At 36.7% G+C, this 19,658-nt stretch overlaps 1 protein-coding gene across 1 annotated transcript in view; it reads left to right on the top strand.

The window, feature by feature from the left end:
• The window catches only part of Cow (Proteoglycan Cow), a 499,652-nt gene extending 482,601 nt beyond the window's left edge, over positions 1-17,051 (top strand). Inside the window, exons 8-12 of the mRNA XM_083131362.1 lie at positions 7,634-7,750; positions 8,877-9,036; positions 10,423-10,520; positions 13,771-13,908; positions 15,042-17,051. Coding sequence (XP_082987488.1) covers positions 7,634-7,750; positions 8,877-9,036; positions 10,423-10,520; positions 13,771-13,908; positions 15,042-15,148 — 620 coding nt within the window. The 3' untranslated portion in view covers positions 15,149-17,051. The remainder of the gene's footprint in view (positions 1-7,633; positions 7,751-8,876; positions 9,037-10,422; positions 10,521-13,770; positions 13,909-15,041) is intronic.
• Positions 17,052-19,658: the final 2,607 nt, after the last annotated feature.

Here is a 19,658-nt window from a genome sequence, read left to right on the forward strand (position 1 = left end):
AGTACAATATCCCCCACAGAGACAGGGAGGTCAGCGCATCGAGTCCCATCGCCGCTGCTTTCAGACTTTCGAGACCGGAGTCAGCTACTTTTTTTTCTAGTAGCTCCCCAGTTGTACTCACGACGTTGGGTCAACGCCGAAATTTTGTGACTTTCATCGGAAATCGAACCCGGAACCCCTCGCACCGTTAACTGTTTGGCTACGCAGGAGTCGAAATTTAATACAGCACACGGAAATATAGATCAGAGATGGAGTTGTGGAAACAAGATGTGCTATATGTATTCCAAAGTTATTAGTTAATCATTTTCAAAGGCCATTTTAACAAGAATTAAATCAGAGAACAATCATGTAATAAGCGTATGACTTATATCACGTTAATGTCAGTCTCGGTTTGCATTCACCAAAGCTACTATAATTTATTAGAAAGATATCTCTTGACGGACATCTTGATATGAATGTACTTTGAGACTTAGGAGAACGTACTATCACTTGCCATCTAAGATTGAACATGCCGGATAAATTCTCCTAGGTTTGCATTTCGTATTTTAATCGCTTTTTTCACCTTACTACCTCTATAGTTAATCATAACATAGACTAAGGATGATTCAGCGATAATAGGGATGGCACCCTTTTAACATTTGAGGCAAGAACGACATAAGACCCTGCGTTGCCTATGGACACGAGATCCAGAATGAAACTCCCTCTTTAAAATACCCAATCCAGAATTGAAGGTATGCAAGGACGTATTTAGGGGGAGAGTTCAGAGGGTCCGGACCTCCCGAAAGAATTATCAAGTACATAAATTTAATAATGAAAATGCACTTATTTAGCATTTCTTATTTATTTCCTCTGAACTTACTAGAAGGCAAGGATTTATTGGGATCATATGGCTTTAAAGTACAGTAGAAAAGAAGATTTATGCATACTACTACTTCTAATGGTCCTCTTCCGTGACCGTGTGTTCTAAGGCGCTGTGCTTTGGGCTCCGACTGCGGGACGGCATGAGTTCGAGTCCACATGCGTTCAGTCGCTGGATTCTCTGCCTGAGTATAAGACCGGTGGCAACCCACCATCGTGAGGAAATCTGGGAACTACGAGTGTGGAGCATAACCCGGTCACGGATATCTTTTATAACGACTGGAGGTTCGACGTGCTGACCCCACGTCATCCCATTACTGGTTGAAGATCTCCACACCTCTAGGTAGGATTGTGGGAGATAGGCCAAGGCCGTTCGATGCCATGGGTTATTTTATTATTACTACTAATGATAATGTGCATAAAATATGAATCATGAACTTTACTTTCTTTAACGGGATCTAACGTCCGTTTTTATTATTCAATAAATATTCAATTCACAATCTATTTGACATTAATGTCCTTGCTTTGTTGTTATTCAAATGGTGGTGACCTTGAATAGAGACAAGCTAGATAATGAATGCGTGCTGTTATATCTCTATTCTAATTCCGTCTTTTTAGCAATTGACGCAATGATGATAATGCAATATTGAATAATTTAATACTTTATTAATATTATTATTTCTGAGACATTTGTTCGGACTCACTCCAAAATATATTTCTAGATACGTGCCTGGAGGTATGATATTTATTTCTTCTCATGTGCGAGCCGGCTGGCTGAAAGTACTACATATATCTATATTTTGTACAGTCGTACAAGAAATATGTCATAATCTTACAAAAATGTAAATATCGAATAAAATTTGCCTATAAATACGCACCCTAATCATAACTTATTATACGTATATTTTTTCATTCATCAATTTTTTTACGCTTACAATAACCTATAAGATTTACTAAATATTTTTTTGTATTCTCCATCTAATTTCTAATTCTACGTACATACTATGTATACACACTCCTTTCTTTTGGCTTCCATCTCATCAGACTTACCATTAATTTCCTCAATTATCTCATCCAACTCGCTTGCATTTACACCCTTCTACACTTTAAATTAAAATAATAATATTTTATAATCATTAGACATTAAACAGGGTGGAATAAATAGCAGGGAGGCTTTTGCAATAATAATTTCAATTATATCCTTATAAAAAAATAAATTTAATTTTTTTTAATGAATTTCGAGTGGAAGATTCAATACGCAAACCTCCTTATTAATTCAATGTCAAGATAATTATAAAAATTTGGAGGGATTGTATTTATACACACGAACGCTCGGGAGCCAATAGGAGTTTATAATCTTCAAACTGGGTTATCTCTACCGATTCAACAAATTCAATCTCTCCAATGTCGTTTGTGTTGCACCTGATGCAAAATCTGTCACAGTTTAATTGGGAAATTATTTTTGGGAGAATATGTGTGTACACGTCGTGTTTTCACGGCCCAGAACACACGAGACAAAGCATAGCATGACAAATGTCCAACAAGAAGAGACAACCATACAGTCGGTAGGAACGATTGACTGCCAGGAAGTTCAATTCATGGGGGACAGGGTGAGGGATGTGGGCTCTCCCATTGCATGGGGTGCACCTACGTACAAGGGATTCTAGTACATGACTACCTGAGAGCATAAAGACGATTTGCATCGCCTCCATAAATAACCGAGACTGTGAATATATAGAGAGCCACCACCACCCCACCCATGAATATGTCTTCAAAACAAATTGCATAATGTAGGTGGGTGGCTTCATCATTTTTTAAAAATGCAAGTAGCTAATTATGGTAACAAAACACCTTGTTTACATTTAAATAAATTATTCGAAATTACAATAAAGTAAAAAGCAACCAATTTTTTGTAATTCTATATAAAAAAAAGTTAACATAGGCCAAAATCGGTAAACTCCTCGCTCGGACAAATGTTGAAATATTGGTCTAAACAGGTAAAAAACTGCTTACTGACAAGTAATCTGACTTAAATTTGGCATAAAGCCTTTTGACATTTGTCGAGCCAAGATGTAGTACCTCATAACTTCTGTGATAAAAACATTTAATTCATAATACTACTGACGGACTTATTATTCCATTCGCATGATGCAATTAGTAAATAGAATAAATCTAATTACATGTCCATTAAGAAGCAAACATTTCTTTGTAAATACGAGTAATGACGTAAAATGCCTGTTTTTTTACAAACCCCCTTCCCCCGTTGTAGGTTTGTTAGCTATGGATTATCAATCTGTATTGTTTTACAGGTACCTGTCATAGAGGAATCTGGGCACAAAATTTTGAAAAACAGAAACCAGAAACGATCAAAGAGCAGAAACTGAAAGAAGAAATCAGTAACAGAGCTAAAATATTGTCATAAATTTTTTTTGGATGTATTTGTTTCCTCTAAAAATATATATAGCTCTGATATTAGTTCCCTAACAAAGTCAGTTTGGGCTTAGATTTCTCTCATTTGCATTAGAGATGGTGAAAAAATGCACGAAACATAAAATGTAGCTTGAAATGTACTGAAAACAATGTTTTCTTAGCCAAGCTATCTATAACTTTTCTTAGATTAGTCATCATAATTATCGCAACTGACTGCAAAGGCTAACAATGTCGTAAGTCATAAGACAAATATGGCCGCCATTTTTATACGAACTCAAGTTTGGAAAAATACCTTTGCATAGGGGTTACAAGATAAAAATATATAAAATTTTAAAAAATTGACCACTTTGTGTCAATTATTGTCTTTTTGGACAACTTGGTATTAAATAACCCTGTATTGTTTTAGACCTAATAAGAATTAAGATATGCAAGTTTTACTTTTTGATTAAATTAGTGCATATACTGCATATCAGTGAAAGTGTTATAAAAATAGATCAAATACATTCACAGATGTTGGATTAACCCCAGAGTCGGTTTTATGGAAGGATAATGTTGGAAAAATTTCAGCTTGAAATCATGCACCCTTAGAATCGAACCTGGCTTTATTTACTACGTGGCAATCCGACGCCAAACTTTTTTTTCTTTTTAAGGAAGCCCGTAAGCGGAAATTTCCGCCGTCATTCTTTTCTGTTTTCTCATATATATGTTTTTTACTCAGTTCTCTATTTTTTCACATTCATATTTAGAACAAACATCCGTGTCTCACCCGGGATTCGAACCCGGGACCCCTGCTGTCGTAGCGCGCTGTTCTAACTACTCCGACACAAAGGTTAACTACTAGACCACTGGGGCTCCTTATTCGTTGAAGGAAAGCTTTCACAATTATGTATGTTATAAGCCACATATTGTTGTTGCAGAACTCTATCTTATCTTCTGGGATTTTGACACGAAATGGTAAGATCAGCTTTTACAGAAATGAAGATTGCCAATCGACCCGAACAGCAAAACCCAGCAAATGTCTGATGAAAGAAAGGCAATGCCATTCTTGGGGACACGGGCAGGACCGTTCGATTTACAACCTGTCAGTCACTAATTGCCCGGGTACCGGAGGAGGCGTGCTCTGAGGAAGCTCACCAAAGCGGGCTTGGTCAAAACATGTGGTGTTGTAAAACGCGCTGCGTTCCCTACAGGCAGGTAGCAGGCGAATTCGCAAAAGACTCTTCCATGATATACAGTCTTAAAACACTCGGCTACCGACCTGACATCTAGCGTTCCTTGACAACATCTTTGGTACAGCAAACGGCAAAGAAAATGGTAAGTAAATTATCCATCGCTATTTTCATTCTATATTTATTCTACATCATATTTTGTTTTAAGGAATGGGAAGTTGATTTTCCCTCTGAAGTTTCATGATCACACTGTGGAAAACAGACTGAATGACAATGGTGATGGTATATTCGGCTAATATTTGCAATTTGTTATTGTACTTTGCTTTTCTGTCACTTTTGGTAACCTCCCCGATGCCGTAGTGGTAACGTCCTCTCCTTGTAATCAAGGGATACCGGGTTCGATACCCGGTGGATGCACATAGTTGTTCGGTTTCCACTTTAAACTGTAGGCCCAGTCCCGATTAGCCTTTTTGTGCTAAAGTGGACTTGAAACAACAAATCAAATCTGCCACTTTTGGCCAATCGCGAAGATGAGAATGAATGGTGATAAGGTGAAACTGACGAAAGAACACTCACAAACATAATAGAACACGACAAAAAACCCGCAGAGGATTATTCTGGCTACTGGTCAATACGCCAGAGCCTCGTTAGTCTGCAAAATGCAGTCCAGGGTGTACTTCGTGGAAGATAGGTTGACATTTAGTGCTTTCCGAAACGGTCACTTCTTACACTACGAGTGCAGGATAATACACCAGGCTTGTTTCCATCAGCAAACAGCAGAAGTGGAGGCGAGCAAGAGGTGCTTCGGGAAACGCATGTTGGCCGACGCGTAAACCTTACCTTCCCACGCAGTTTCTCCGTTTAACAGCCTTTGTAAAACCGTCGCCTTCGCCCCGCCCCGGAACGAAAAGTGGATTTTCTAGAAATACGGCCGATCTGCTCCGGAGGAATCATCTGCAGCCAACATCAAGAGATGCCCCCTCGAGCACCTTCCGAAGTTGCTCTAAAGTTGCTCGTATCGACTGCATTCCCGATGGATTGAAGCAGTTTGCGCCAGTAAAGCCCGGAATTCACAGCCCCATTACCTTCGATGAAGGAGCTATTCCGTGTTGGGGTGTTTTTCTTCTTAGTTTCGAAGCGCCGTCACCGCGGAGTGTGTAGCTTCGAAGGATGTTTCTTTTTTCTTGTTTTCAATCTGCCTTCCCGTTCAGTTTGTTACTTGCTAGCGGCAAAGGCGGGAAAGTGTGTGGGTGGTATTTGAAAAATCTCGGCGGCTTCTTGTGATGCATCGTGTGTTTTAAAAGTCCTGCAGGAATCTAAAAGCTATAACTTTAAAGTAATAGGTTGATTACAACGAAGTAACTGCAGACTTGAACTAATCTTGGCGGAAGTGACGTCACACCTAGTGCAGTTCGAAAGTGCCAAGAAGACGAGCAATCAAGACCACAGATCGGAGTACGAATCGTTGCTGACTAGGTCGCGTGATTTCTACACTCGTTGTTCGAATTGAATTCACGGGGGTAGAAAGTCAGCAACACAGGTTAAATATACGTTGTAGGCCAGCAAGTTGTTGGTTGAAGTTTTTCTAATGTGTCGAAATGTATGTATAAGAACATTTGAAAATGCTATCTGATTTCTATGGTGGAAAACAAATGTTTAAAACGCGGGGAAAACAAAGCGTAGTCAGTTTTATCTACTGATCGTATTTGGCGCTGCAGTCGAAGTGCAATTCGAAAGACTTTCACTTCCAGTCCACGACTTCAAGACAATGTAGGATGCTCGCTTCAAGTACGATCTTGCACCTTTCAGACACGGCCATTGTTCGTTTCAGAGGAAAAATTTAAATTTTGTTCTGTCCACACTGCTGAATGACGTGTGTGCAGGTGGATATCCCTTATCGCACAACGCGAGGACAACTTTTCGTTCTGATGTCAGAACTAATACACTGAAAATGTATTATTTATGCTAAGCTAACTAGCCTAACCTAACAACTTAGGCATTTAGCCTAACAATAACTGCGGTGACGTCAGAAGGCAAGGTTGTCCTCGCATTGACAACGTTTGGAAAAACACCCCAAACTGAGACAATTATCCAGAGATGGTACAAAAAGTTTAAGGCTATGGGTAGTGTGTTTTTACCACTACTAGTGGTACAGAATTTGAGCTGCATGTAAAGACGAAAAACAGATGAATAGGAGTAGATGTTATCTTTTCCATCCTGATTTCTCTTTTGGCTCATTAATAACAGCCCACAAGAACCAGTGCCTACATACCGACTGGATACGGGGTGATGTGTAGTCAGCACGATGAAGGTTTTCTATGACCAGGTTACACTACTCATTCATAGATCCCCAATTTCCCCACGATGGTGGATTGACACAGGCCAAAATCTGAGGAAAATGTGTTACATTTCCCCAAGGAGAGAGAAACCTACATACTGCATGGCTGTGGTGCGGGCTTTTCCCACGTGCTTGCCCTTAATTAATTACAGCTATGTTCACTCATCTTTGTTACATTTCAGGCACCAGAATAATTCTACCTGATTGTCTTATGTTTCACATCAGAGTATATTCATGTTTTACCAGGGTGTATAACTGTCAAGAATGTCAAGAAATTATGCTTTTGGTCAAGAATTTTTGCTATTTTTTTACAGTATAGTGAACTTACATTGTTATATGTAATATGTACTGGGATTAGATATAATTGAATATTTGGAAATTTAAATTGTATTGAGTTGTTGTCGAGATTTGTTCAGTTTGTTTCTTAATTACATTCTTGTATATGTGAAGTTTGGTAAAAATATTAAATAAAGTAATGTAAAGTAATTCCCCATCCAGGATGACGTCTGAAGCATTAATAATTAAAGCATGTTAAATCTTTTACTAAAGTACAGCTTCAGTTTTCATCTTAACCAGCCTTTTGGTAGGGGTTTTTCATTGATTGAAAATATCAATTTTTTTAACTTTAACTATTCCTAAGTAGGGGACGATTAAATAAATGTTAAGAAAAATTTTAAAAAAGGTCAAGAAATAGTCAAGAATTTTGGATTTGTTATTTTGGTAGACACTCTGTATACGGTGTTTCTCCCTATATATCCTTTGATAAAGAACTTGTATATGGTGCTTTGTACTGATAATTCTACACAGAATGCACATTTTGTTTCTTTTATCCTTTCAGATTGCTCTCCCTCTGCTCTGCAGTCTATGGGCAACCGGCTTCTGGACTGGTTCTCCGTTGTGATGGCTGAAGCGAAGAAGGACAATAAGAACAGGAGGCGCTCTCACAAAGGCAAAGGTAAGTTGTCCATTTTAGCTTCGGAGATAATATTCTAGATTTTTTCTTGTTGGTAAAGCAACAAATCACGTAGCTACAAGGAAATCTATGACATTTAAATTGCCTCAAAACTAAAATCCTGGTTCTTCCTATAGCCCAGTATATCCTGGTACAGTTTCCACCAAGGAACGGTGTCTCGTCTGCAGGCTGATGTAACCAAATGTATGTTTCATGCAAACACAAACATGGCAACTGATCGAGTTGGTGAAGGAGTCCTTTAAGAAGGCAAGCAAATAACATCAATAAGCTATTCAGATCCTTGGAGGGTAAATTCTTTTCCTCTTGCCATCTGAAACTCCCAGTGTGTCTGTTGCTTGCCACTAACTTTTGCTGTGGACCAAATGTTCAAATTTCCATTGTGAAGGTAATGACATACTCAGGATAGCAGAAAAAAAACAGCATGTGGGTGGAAGAACTCATGTGATGGCATCCAGCAGATGACAGACCAATCAAGCGGTGGTAGTAGTAACATGATAATCCTTAGATACAGCCCTGTCTTTTTAAACTTACAAACCTCAATACCTTCATCTTCATAGTTTCTCAGTGATTACATGGACTTTAAGAACAGCAGGAAGTGAAATGTATTGCACAAGAAAAATTAAGAACATCAATGAAAGATATAAAATTTGAAATGACAAACATTGGGAATAGTCACACTAGCTATTGCCACATGATCAGGTTTTATGTAACAAATGACTTCTTTTATACATTTTGTGGTTGTTGGGCTTACACAGTGGACTCTACTTGGATAATTCAAATTACTCGATAATTTGACCCAAAGTTTATTTCCCTTGAAATAGTCTTTAATGATACACATTTTTGTTAATTCAAATTTTGGATAATATGAAATTTTTTTGTGTCCTCTTGGAGTTTCATACTTTAAATGCATTAAGTTTTTTTTCCTTTATCTATTTGAAGTAAGCATCGTTCTTCAAGATAAAATGTGTTTTTTAAAATGCAGTTTCTGTGATGATTTCAAAAGTTCAGCAAACTACAACTTCGTAAAATTTTGATAGTACATAGATATCTCCTTTATCTCATAAAAGCTGCAAGAATAAGTTGATTACATATATATTTTTCCTTTCAGTTCACTTCCCAGCAACATGCAAGGGAGAAGTGAGATGGATGTTCCAGCATCTGGACCTGGATGGAGACGAACGACTCTCTCTGCAAGAACTCTACGATTTGGAACATGACCAGAGTGAAAAATGCATCAAACCCTTCCTTGATGCCTGCGATGCTGACAGGTGAGAATATATTCTATCAAGAGATGGTTTTAGTCAGTACTGCATTAAGCTAACTTGTTACTTCCTTTACAGTGGAACCTAGTTTTTACATTTTTCATGAGACCAAGCTGAAAAAAACTTAAATCTGCAGGAAAATGTGAAATAGAGGAAAATTTTATAACATTTTTCTATGTTGGGACCATCAAGATTGAATGTATAATGCGGGGAAATGTAAAATCGGGGTTCCACTGTGTATGTATTTTGTAATTACCCCCTTTTTCTTGCCATTCAACATAGCCTGTATCATGTGCAACCCAAAGAGAAAGACCACTATGTTAAGAATATATTTAATAATAAATTTGAAAAATGTACACTATCCTGCATAGGCATAACTTGGGAGGAGAGCACTCGCCCCCTCCCCCAAAATGTACTAGTTTATTTAAATTTACATGTTAGGGGTATTTTTTATCTTTCTGGAACCTGATGTTCACATTCTGAAAAATAGTGTTTTTTATAAGAATCACATGTCAATCATTATCAATGAAATATTTCCCATACTACAGTACCTAGTGGCATGTACATTTTGTTTCTGATGGAAACACAAAACGTGAAATAGCACATTGTAATGTTACTTTTCATGTTTTTGAAAGGTATGAGGTGCATTTTCCTACCATGTGTCATAAAATTATGCAGAATGAACTGCAAAATGCTAAATAAATTCTTAAACACGAAATTTAGTTTATTTACCGACGCAACACTTTCTGAACACTGAATTATCCTGAGAGTTATCCAAATCGCGGAAAATTGATTAATTCTGCTGTAAATATTTGAGAAGCAAAAATAGACTCCTTTAGATAGGAATAAACTTAATACTCTTGACAATTACATAAATGTGCTATTAGAAGGGAAATATGTCCAGTTTTTATACCGAAATCTTGATCTTTTATTCACCATAAATATGTGGGGCTAACAATACCTAAAGTAATCACTGACTTGAAGCCTTACAATATATGCATTCAGGGATATCATAAAGAAAATAATACCAACAAACAACTAATCAGAAGGTTGCAACTTCAAGCATGCAAAATTGATAAAACAAAAACTCTGCAAGAATTTGATTTTTTTTTTTCCATTTTCTTACTCTTAAAGAGCTTTCAGTCTGAAGTGACAAATGACACAGGGGTTTGACACTGAAGTGACTAGCGACATGTACAGCTTGTCATGTAGTTTTGATTCGAAACCTTGCATTTATTTCTGAAGATTGGTTTCCAAGACATGCATGTCACTGCCAATTCAGTCTCAAAGCTCCCTCATATTTATCACAATTTGAATGATGTAGAATTGCAAATAGAACTTTGTTTTCCTTTGTATATAATTGCTTGTTAAATCATTTCCCGTTTTTCCCAGGGACATATTTGTAACTCCTCGGGAGTGGTGCCGTTGCTTTGACAAGACTGATCGCCCTTGTGCTGCTGTGAAGAGGAGAATAAGCCCAGACCTTCTTGGTGAGTCCATTAATTTGCATGCTGTAAGAATGATTTCAAACCACTTCGTGTTGAAAGACAAAAGGGACAGTTTCCTTCATGAAACACAAAGAACCTAATGCAAGGAGAGCCATGTGGCCTGGTGTCAGACAGAAGCTACAATTTTACCTGGGTTCTTAAGGAAGCGGGCGATTCTATGATTAGGGGACAATTTAAAGCCCTAGATCTGTAACAGTAGTTGCTAAGCTTGTGGAATAATTCTAAAAAAATTCCCTTTTTCTAGGTATGCAACCCTTTGTGGCACACAAATATTAATGAAAAAATGTTCAAAAATAAGACAGAAAAAATTATATACATGCAATTTGTCACTAGCATGGCATTTTAAAGTTGAAGTGCAATTTTTGTCCTAAATGCTACTTTTTATTTATGAAATATAAATATTTTTTGTATAAACTAAGTATGATACATCATACCATGCAAAGAAAAAGCATACAACAATACAATGGGGATGTGAATAAACTTTTCCCCTAGATCCTATGTCATCAGCATGGCCAATTTTTAATTTGATTTTTGGAAGGCAGAGATATCATTTTTCTCTGGAGTAATAGTACATATAACAACACAATTCTACAATGAGTGACCATGTGCTTTGAAAGAGTCTTGTTTGATTGAATGGGCTAGAAATATTTTTCTTCTGAATCTGTTGGTATATTAATTTGTTGTCATTAGCATGGAGTTAATATAATTCAGCAGACTAATAATACAGTTATAAAACAAATTGGAATTTTCTTGTTGACTGATATGAAATCAGAAGCCCAAAGCCGGGAGTAATTCAACCCAACATCCTAAAGAGAAAAATAAAAAAAAATGTCTGGTTTGTCATTAGCATGGAACATGAAATCTTCAGTAATTAAATAAAACAATATTAGTGAAAATTCAGCCCTGCTGCCTATAAAGCATCAAAATATTACACATCTAGCATCAAGAAAGAAAAATTTCATAACTTTTATATCTTAATCCCCCCCCTTCCCCACAAAGTCAAAAGTGTCTCCTAATTGCAGAATCATCCAAGTGTTGCTTTTGTTAATCAGGGATGCTGTTATGAAACGCAAGTTCCCGTGCAAGCTATATCCACAAGGCCCTTATGTTTTGATTGAAAAATGAAAATATAGAAATTCTGGTCAAATTCTACACTAAAACCAGAATGATCATTAGTAACTATTTTTTTATCAGTCAATTATTCTAAAGCATTAATTCTCCAGAATTTATACGTACAGTGGAATCCTGATGTTTTTCAGTGGACCGGGACGAAAAAACTAAATGCTGGAAAATGCAAAATCGAGGAAAATTTTGTAATATATTGATTTATTGGAACTATGAAAATTTAATGCATGATGTGAGAAAATGTGAAATGGGGATTCCAATGTATATGCCGACCACAAATTGAGATGTATTGCTAATTTAGCCTTTTCTATTTGAATGTGACACTTTTTTCTGACCACACAGTGAAGCTACGTTACAAATGTTCCTGGACAACCTAAACAAGAAATTCACAATGGAGATCAAGATTAATGGTAGCCTCCTGGTCCTGGACATCTTCAGCAGACGCAAGCTGAACAGAAGATTAGGGCACAGCTTTTATAGGAAACCAAAGCACATAGATCATATTTCAATTCCAAGAGCTCTCATCATCCAGTGCAGTGATCAATAAGACTCTCTACATCGTTTCACCAGGTGATTTCTTATCAGCAACACAGAGCACCTTCGAGGTGAAATCAGTCACCTACGCACAGCTTTCAGTCAGAATGAATACGCAGAAGGCACCCTCAACAAAACACTAGAGAGAGAAAGTCATGCGAAACAGGAAAAACAAACAAACAAATCTAGATACCTCGGGAAATCAAGATATAACCTGTGGCGCACAGCCTGTGAGGGTCATGGATACCTACCAACTGCTAGCCTCACTCCCACCCTCCGAAGTGAATGATCGTCCAACCAGTTGCAGGGTGATGTGTGGTCAGGAAGATGAACCCCTAGTCCTTGTTGCAGGTTTCCGTGACCACACTAGGTATTCACTCATAGCTCCCCAATGGTGGGTGGCCACCGGTCCCTTACACAAGCCGAAATCTCAGGAGGAAAGTTGTTCACTTCATCCCAAGAGACTCGAACCCAGGGCCCAAAGCTTGGTGCCACGGAATGCACAGCCACGGTGCAGAACAGAGAAGATGATAGCCATTATTCTACACACTGGAAACCTGTCTGTCATAAGCTGCAACTTTCACAGCACAGGATCAAAACTATTCACAAACCACCACTGAAAATCAAAAGCAAACTACGAAATCCTAAGGACAATTTAGGAAATACAACACTTGGGGGTTGCTGCAACATATGCTCCTGGGCTAAAGCCCACGTTGGACAAACTGAGGTAAAGAAGAGGTTTGAGATATCAATCAGATGATTTCCGGATAGGCTTCCGAGCTTCAAAAATTTTCAACCAGAAAACTTGGGGTTTACAGAACATTCCATCAATGTGAGCCATAGAATTGACTTCACAACAGCTAAGATTGTAAACAAGACATCCATTTACTGGGGCTGCATAATCAAAGCTATAGACATCCATGGGGAAAAGGAAAATCCCAACAGACACGAAGCTTGAACTGGATGCAGTCTGCTGGCGATAGTTAATTGGGACTGCAGATATTGGAGAGACAACACCCGATTGGCTTGTTACCTACACCAGACTCCTCCCACACTTAATACATAAAAACTGGCTTCAATCACTGGAGAGTGACATCAGCTTTCAAAAGCCCAGAACTGATCTGGCTGACATTCCAAGAGAAGTTATTTGCCACCAGGGAAGCTACAAGAATTATTTTATTGTACATGTTTCATTCTTCTATCTTCTTATAGGCATGTGCGTGTTAGTGGTTATTATTACTAAGTACTCCCAGAAAAGTGGATTCAAAAGCTGGTTACAACATTATCATTTATTTTTCCATTGATTGCTCATTTATATTTTGTAATTCTAATTAACCTAAGAGAAAGCAAAGTAAAATTTAAAAATCAACTCAATTTAGTTTTTTTGCTTCTTATTATTGTAATATTATTCAGTAATTTTTCATTTTTAGTGAAGTTTTTAACTTTTTTCTGCAGGCACATTTAAAATGGCACAAAATAAAGCTACATAAATGAAAACTTCAGTGTTTCACTTTCCATTTTCTGTTATTCATGCAACAAATTTATTATTTCTATTTAATTTTGCATCTTTCAGGAGCATATGTTCCAGATTGTGATGAGGAAGGTTACTATAGGCCTACGCAGTGCCATTCCTCAGTGGGACTGTGTTGGTGTGTAGACAAGCATGGAGTGGAATTTTCCAACACACGAACAAGAGGAAAACCTGATTGTGGTTAGTATTATATTTTTTCAAGTTTTAGATAAACATGTGCATAAGTCATGCTATGAAATTTACTGTAAAAGTATGAAATCTTAGTTAGCTTTCAGTCAAAGCAACAAGTGGCACATGTCACTTGTAAACGAAGTAAATTCAGACTTTTGTATCAGTTGACATGACAAGCTGCACAATATCGTCATTGTCAGTATGAAATCTTTATCTTTTGTTGTGTTGGTCTGAAAGCTCCCTTACACTTTCTGGAGTGAAAATTAAATTCTTTTAATATAGTGCCCATTACAAAACATGCTATACTGATTACACTAGGGAACAAATTTCAACTTTTTTCTATATCCTGGATGAAATAACGTGTTCTTTACTAATTTCGGTGCAAGGAATTCAGAAAAAGTATCAAAATTTGTGTATGACGTTGTATTCAGAGATATACAGGATGTCCCAAAAGTCATAGAACTGAGACTTTGAACGTTGTTAACTTTTGTACAAAAAATGATAGAGACATGAACCTTGTATTAGTTATTAACTTTATCTATGTGGATATTCTATAAACATTAAACAAAAAATAATTATCTGCATGAATGTTCAGTATTGAATAAAAGTTTGTAAAGTGCAAAAAAAATATTGTACAAAGGAAAGAAAAGCATGGATAAAAGAGAGATATGCAATCGCTTTTATTCATTCTATGCATAAAAAAAATAATAATATATAATGTAAAGTTCCCCGTGCATGCAGAACCGTGCAATGAAAGCAAATTAGGGGATGTGGGAGAAATTCTTTGCATTACAGATTATTTGTGGGGTTAATTATGCCTATACTCATAAAAACATGGGCGGTGGTGCAGGCAGGTACGAACTTGAGGCAATGCAACTACTGCCGCCCGGGAACGAACCAAGAAGTGACACACTCCCATCTCTGCTCCACATGCCATACCCTTAGTGAATGAATGCAGTGAGCCTTCAAAATTAATCTGGAAGAAATATCCAATTCTGCAAACAAGAAACTTCACGTACATGATAATAGATTAGTTCAGACAAACTATAACCTCTAATTATAATCATACTCCTGTAAGGGATTTTTTTTGTGCTAGCTTTTCGCACAAAATATGTGAATAACTTTTAATCTTTATTTTGTAGAAGCCATAATTGGAAAGACAACAGATAGTAGTGTGGATGACGACGAAGATGGTGGTGAAACAGATGAAGATGCAGAAGGAAGTGCTGATCAACCACTAGATTTTTAAACAAAAAAAAAGATCTACCACTATATTTGCTTGTAATCTACTAAGACAGTGACAAAAAAAAATAATGCTTACTGCACTTCTGTCAGAAGTCTATATGTGGACACACTGAGTAACAATTAAACTAGTATTTGTATTTTGTGAGAAGATTGTATGATTAGAATTTACAATGCTTTTGGCACCACACTTTGTACTAAGATTTTCATAGTGTGTACAAAACCTCCCCTTGTCCTATTTGTTAAAATTTCTCATCAAAAGTCTCATCGTTTGATTTCCAAAGGAAATAACATGGCTATTGAGTATGAATACGTGATCCATACATGTACCATCAAACTGTACATTCCATACTAACATTCCAGATCTTCAATTTGTTTTATATGTGTATATTTTTTAAGAAAACACTTCTTTTCTTTTGTATTGTGTATGAATGCTTCGATCCAGGTGTTTCTTGTTAAAAGTTACCTTTAAGCTAACTGTAGGTATGTTTCTCTCGGTATATAATGGTGGAGTAGAAAGCTTTTTTTCAGATTCTTGAAAAAAAATAAAACTTTCAATACTGTACTACAAAGCCGACTTTTAAAGATTTGCCAAGGTACTTATATGCCACAGGTGTCAAAAATCTGTGCCATTAATTACAATCATACCTCACTTAGAATAGTGCCATAATATCTTTACTATTTTGTTTACTTTCATAATTTTTTTTTTTATGTTATTCTTTAAAAATGCTGGTGCAAGGTTTCAAGCATTACATCAAGATAAACCAGCATATACAACATTGCAAGTACTTCAATTGTTATTAACTCTTTTTTAAAAAAATGATAAAGGCAGCTACTTATTTATTTGCAAAAGGTTTGCAGGCACTTAACAAAGGGGATTTCAGTGCTATATTATATGTAACTATATAATGAGTTGATCAACATTATATTAAATATATATATCTGATTATAAAGTTTTCTTCCTTCTGAAAAGGCATTATGATTAAAATAATCAGGAATTGTTTTGATGAACAAAAAGTTTTCCACCATTTCATGAAAGAAGAATAATAAATGAAATATATATTATAGAGCTAGGCAAAGTGTATACCTGCATATTTCCCATTGTTGTTGTTCAGTGACTGGCTTTAGAATCTTAACCCTTTCCCCCAAAAAAGAACGAGCACTTGTGTGTACCTTAAAAGTAACTGTGTTGTATACCCATTTTTATACATTATTTCTTGGTGTGGTTTAGTACATAACTATTAGATATTAAAGAAAGAGAATGAGACAAAAAACCAGTGTAATGTTTCTTGTGGTTTTATGTCAGTAGTGTTCTGTAATTGAGGGAAAACATTTTTAAGAAACCAACAAAGCAACGCTATACAATTGTACTGTTACTATTATTACTACTGAAAATTAGACACTGCATACTTAATCATTTATTCCCCTGGCGTAAAAGAAAGATGCTAAGCTTCAACGCATGTAAATATTCAGTTTGTGAACGAAGCGTGCATCTTTAATTCTTGCCATGATGATAAAGGGTAAATGGAGTAAAAAAAGCATACATTCTAATTACTAAACTATATTGACATCTGTCATTCTAAAATTACATATAGATTACAATGTAGATAAGCAGATTGTTTTTGTTATGGTGCAAGAGACTAGGTGAAATAACGCTTGATTGTTTTTTAGCATGTACCTTGAAAACAACTAGTGGCAGTATGGATCAAATTCCTGTGTAGTGAGCAGAATGTTTGATAATGTTTCATATTGTGCACGTGGTTACAAAAAAAAATATGGTGAAATTACTTTTCCATGGCTAATGATAAAAATCCCTGGCAATAAAAGAGAAATCTCAATTCAGCCACTATTGTCCAAGGCTGATGTTGTGTACATGTTCAACAATTAATAAACATCACTGTATTACTTGGTTTCATTAACTTTATTTTAAAAGTCTACACATGTTGCCCAAAATCCCTATGCATGAACTTTAGCTCAAGGAGGGTGTGCACCCACGCTTCACAAATCCTTTACGCATATTATTTTGCATTGACAAAAGTTAATGGAAATTTTAATAAGATTGACTTGAGTTGATGTTTCAAGTCCACTTTATGCAAAGTAAGGCTAATCAGGACTGGACCTACAGTTTAAAGTGGGATCCGAACCACTGTGTGCCTCCACTGGGTATCGAACCCCGGACCCCTTGAAATAACAGTATGTCCTATTTATGCACATTATGTTGGTTGAGATTGGATCAAAATTTTATGTGGGATTGAAGCAACGATTCTCTCCCGCAAAACTATGAGAGGCATTACAGCAATCCATACAAATAAAGTGAATGAATTAAATGTTTTACTTGCAAGGGAAGCAAGCGAATTTATAATTTTTCCGGATCCGCCCATTCTACAAGCAGACTGTGCTACAAAATTGGTGGCTCTGTATCTCGAATATAAGCAGCCTACTAAGCCCAAGCACACTGGATTTAGATTGTGGTCATCTGTATTTACACGAAGAGGGAAGAAGTTTACAACTGCACACCTAATCGTTTCAGAGAAAATTAAGAATTTTAGTTGCATGCATCTCAGACATACAATGCAAACTATGGAGGATTAGATAGATATAAGCGTAAAATCAAAATTTGTTATTTACTTACGTACAGTGAGTATATACTTGTCAAAGACAACGTTTCGGTGGCAACGTTCATCAGGTCAAGAAGTCGGCTTTACGGAAATCCACAAAGCTTCGTCATTTAGAAAGGATATAGGTTTTTACGTGGACAGGTTGAATGCTAGGATAACAAATGACTAAAACAGGATTATTCCCACATTTTAAAATCCCTTAAAACTCATATAAAAGCTGTTAAAACCCATGTTACTATCCGATCACAATTCACATGTTGACTGGAACTGGTATGTACTCAAATTCGCAAGGTTGCAAGTGAATCAATTTTCCTCCTTCCCCTAAAGCCAACTTCTTGACCTGAAGAAGAAGGCAGTTGTCACCGAAACATTATCTTTGACAAGTATATACCCACTGTACGTAAGTAAATAACAAATTTTGATTTTATGCTTACAAATGATAGTAAGTCGCACGCATCCAAAATATGGAGGATTAGGTCGGCCATCCCAATGAGATGCATTAAGAAGTTCCACACATAGTGTTTTCCTTGCCATAACAAAACACACATGAATCAAACAAAAATAACTGGCCTCATAAACTTAGTGAAATAAGTTGTTTTGCTGAATTTTGGAACACATTAGGTGGTAGAAAACTCTATTGCTCATTTTGGATACGTTGCAAGAGCAGTTAAGGACACAATGAGCATCATGTTTTGTACTGCTGCCTGTTCAAATTATATTGAATCTTCACACACAGCCAAATGGTTATCGCCTTTCTCTTTGGTTATTAACAGTTGGTTTTGACTCATGGAGGAAGCCCCAAAGTTTCAGTCTCTACCCAGCATCCTGAGGACCACTGAGGGAGATAAAGAAGCCCAGAATGCCACAAGGGAACTTGATGCACTAACTACACGTCATCCATGAAAATCTGCTCGACAAGTCTTGGAACTCGAAAGGCTGTAGCACCATAAAGTTTACAGCAATTTCTAGCAAGCAGATATGATGGATTTTCTTCTTGTGATACTTTTTTGTTATTAATGTACTGAATTACAGTACGGACGCGATAAGAAGCGGCGTGCAATCAGAATGCAGAACGGCAGAACGTGACCAAATTCTGTCTCCTCGTTGGCTGCCATGTGGTTGGGGGATTTCTACGTTGCCACGTTCGCACAAACACACGGACAGGCTAGTCAGCTGTTGGCAAGCTCGGGTAAAAAGCGTCATGCGAAATTAAGCACGTACGTATCAGTATGCTCATGTATGTTATTTCCATTGTAAAGTGATAAATTAACGAATCTGAAGTTTCTTGTAGGTTGACGTTAACTTCCAGTGTGAATTTTACATTCTGGCAAGCATGAAACATTTTATCTTCCTGCTCTACACAGCAACCGAAAACCTTCACTGAAAGAACCTTTGTTGTGTTTTTATTATGGTACATTGCAAGCATCAGCTACTGGCATATTTTTACTTATGTTGGATCGTATCACAATTACCAACAAAAGAAAATGCCTCTTGTGTTATGAACAACACTGTGGCAAATCGTTCTCCTTTGATTTCATGCCGCCTCTCTTTGCCTTCTTTGTCACGCCGCGATTGTTGAAGCTTCAGAACTTACAAATGAAATGTATTTCTTGAAAATTAGGGCAAATTACGTATAAACAAATTACGTACAACTTAGTTTCATTAACACGTTTTTAAATTATATTGTGAGGAACCTACAAAAATTCACCTCTAAAACAGAATTTTACAGAACTGAATTACTGTGAAAAACTAAATATGCTGACCAAGGCAGTAATTTATTTTATTAAAAACATAAACTAAACGTAACGTTTCAACCTTCTAGCAAGGTCTTCTGCCTTTGTCAGCATATTATTTTTTCATAATCATGGAAACAAGGCTTAATGGTGTTATAATTTGAAT

This window comes from Lepisma saccharinum, chromosome 11, assembly GCF_977018435.1.
Source record: "Lepisma saccharinum chromosome 11, izLepSacc3.1, whole genome shotgun sequence".
Lineage (NCBI taxonomy): Eukaryota > Metazoa > Arthropoda > Insecta > Zygentoma > Lepismatidae > Lepisma > Lepisma saccharinum.